Source organism: Penaeus monodon, chromosome 23 (genome assembly GCF_015228065.2).
Source record: "Penaeus monodon isolate SGIC_2016 chromosome 23, NSTDA_Pmon_1, whole genome shotgun sequence".
Lineage (NCBI taxonomy): Eukaryota > Metazoa > Arthropoda > Malacostraca > Decapoda > Penaeidae > Penaeus > Penaeus monodon.
Genome location: NC_051408.1, coordinates 7,000,644 through 7,001,324, shown reverse-complemented (window position 1 = coordinate 7,001,324; position 681 = coordinate 7,000,644). Strand labels below are relative to the sequence as shown.

Sequence of the window (681 nt, the reverse complement as noted above, 5' to 3'; positions counted from 1 at the left end):
GTGTATCTTCTGAAACTTTTCAAAACTTTCAGCTACACACAATTTCTCATCAACTTTTGGGTAATTTTTTCCCCTCCCTAACTAGAAATGGTAACCAAAGACACATTCATTATAAAACTAGAATCATATGTTGTATCACAAACAAGAACAATAGTGCTGATATAGCAGTGTTCACACACTAATTGGAAAGGTTTTCTTCAAAAATGGTAAGATCAAATTTCAAATGTCAATCAGATGCTTTATCTATTTATTTCCAAACTTGGCCATCTTGTTGTTGAGCGGCGATTTCATGAACTTTGGCGAGGCCATGTACTTCTTGATGGGCTCGAGTTCCTCGAAGCGTTTGTGGAATTCCTGCAACTTTTTGAAGTCTTTCAAACAACCACTATCGAGTACAAGGTGTTCATCTAGAATTTCATACATGATAAAGTCCACATAGGTTATCTGCGGTAAGAAGAACAGTGTTAGAATACATTCAATATGATCTTGTATATCTATATTTTGAGAACTATCTATAATCTGGAAATATTTAATTATTCTTAAGTCATAAAAAAAAATCTGCAGAAAAACAGAACTCACATTGTCCCCAGCAAACCACTTGCGTTCTCCAAGGAAATCTGAGTAGAGCTTAAGTGTGTTTGGCAGAGCCTCTAGGTAAGCATCCTTCTGGGTGTCCTAGTT

The 681-nt window shown here is 35.8% G+C and overlaps 1 protein-coding gene across 1 annotated transcript in view; it reads right to left on the bottom strand.

The window, feature by feature from the left end:
• Positions 1-681, bottom strand: part of LOC119587754 (glutathione S-transferase Mu 3-like) — a gene marked incomplete at its 5' end in the record, with an annotated part of 5,946 nt that overhangs the window by 280 nt on the left and 4,985 nt on the right. Inside the window, 2 exon segments of the mRNA XM_037936440.1 lie at positions 1-444; positions 580-675. Of these exon segments, the coding sequence (XP_037792368.1) occupies positions 244-444; positions 580-675 (297 nt within the window). The 3' untranslated portion in view covers positions 1-243.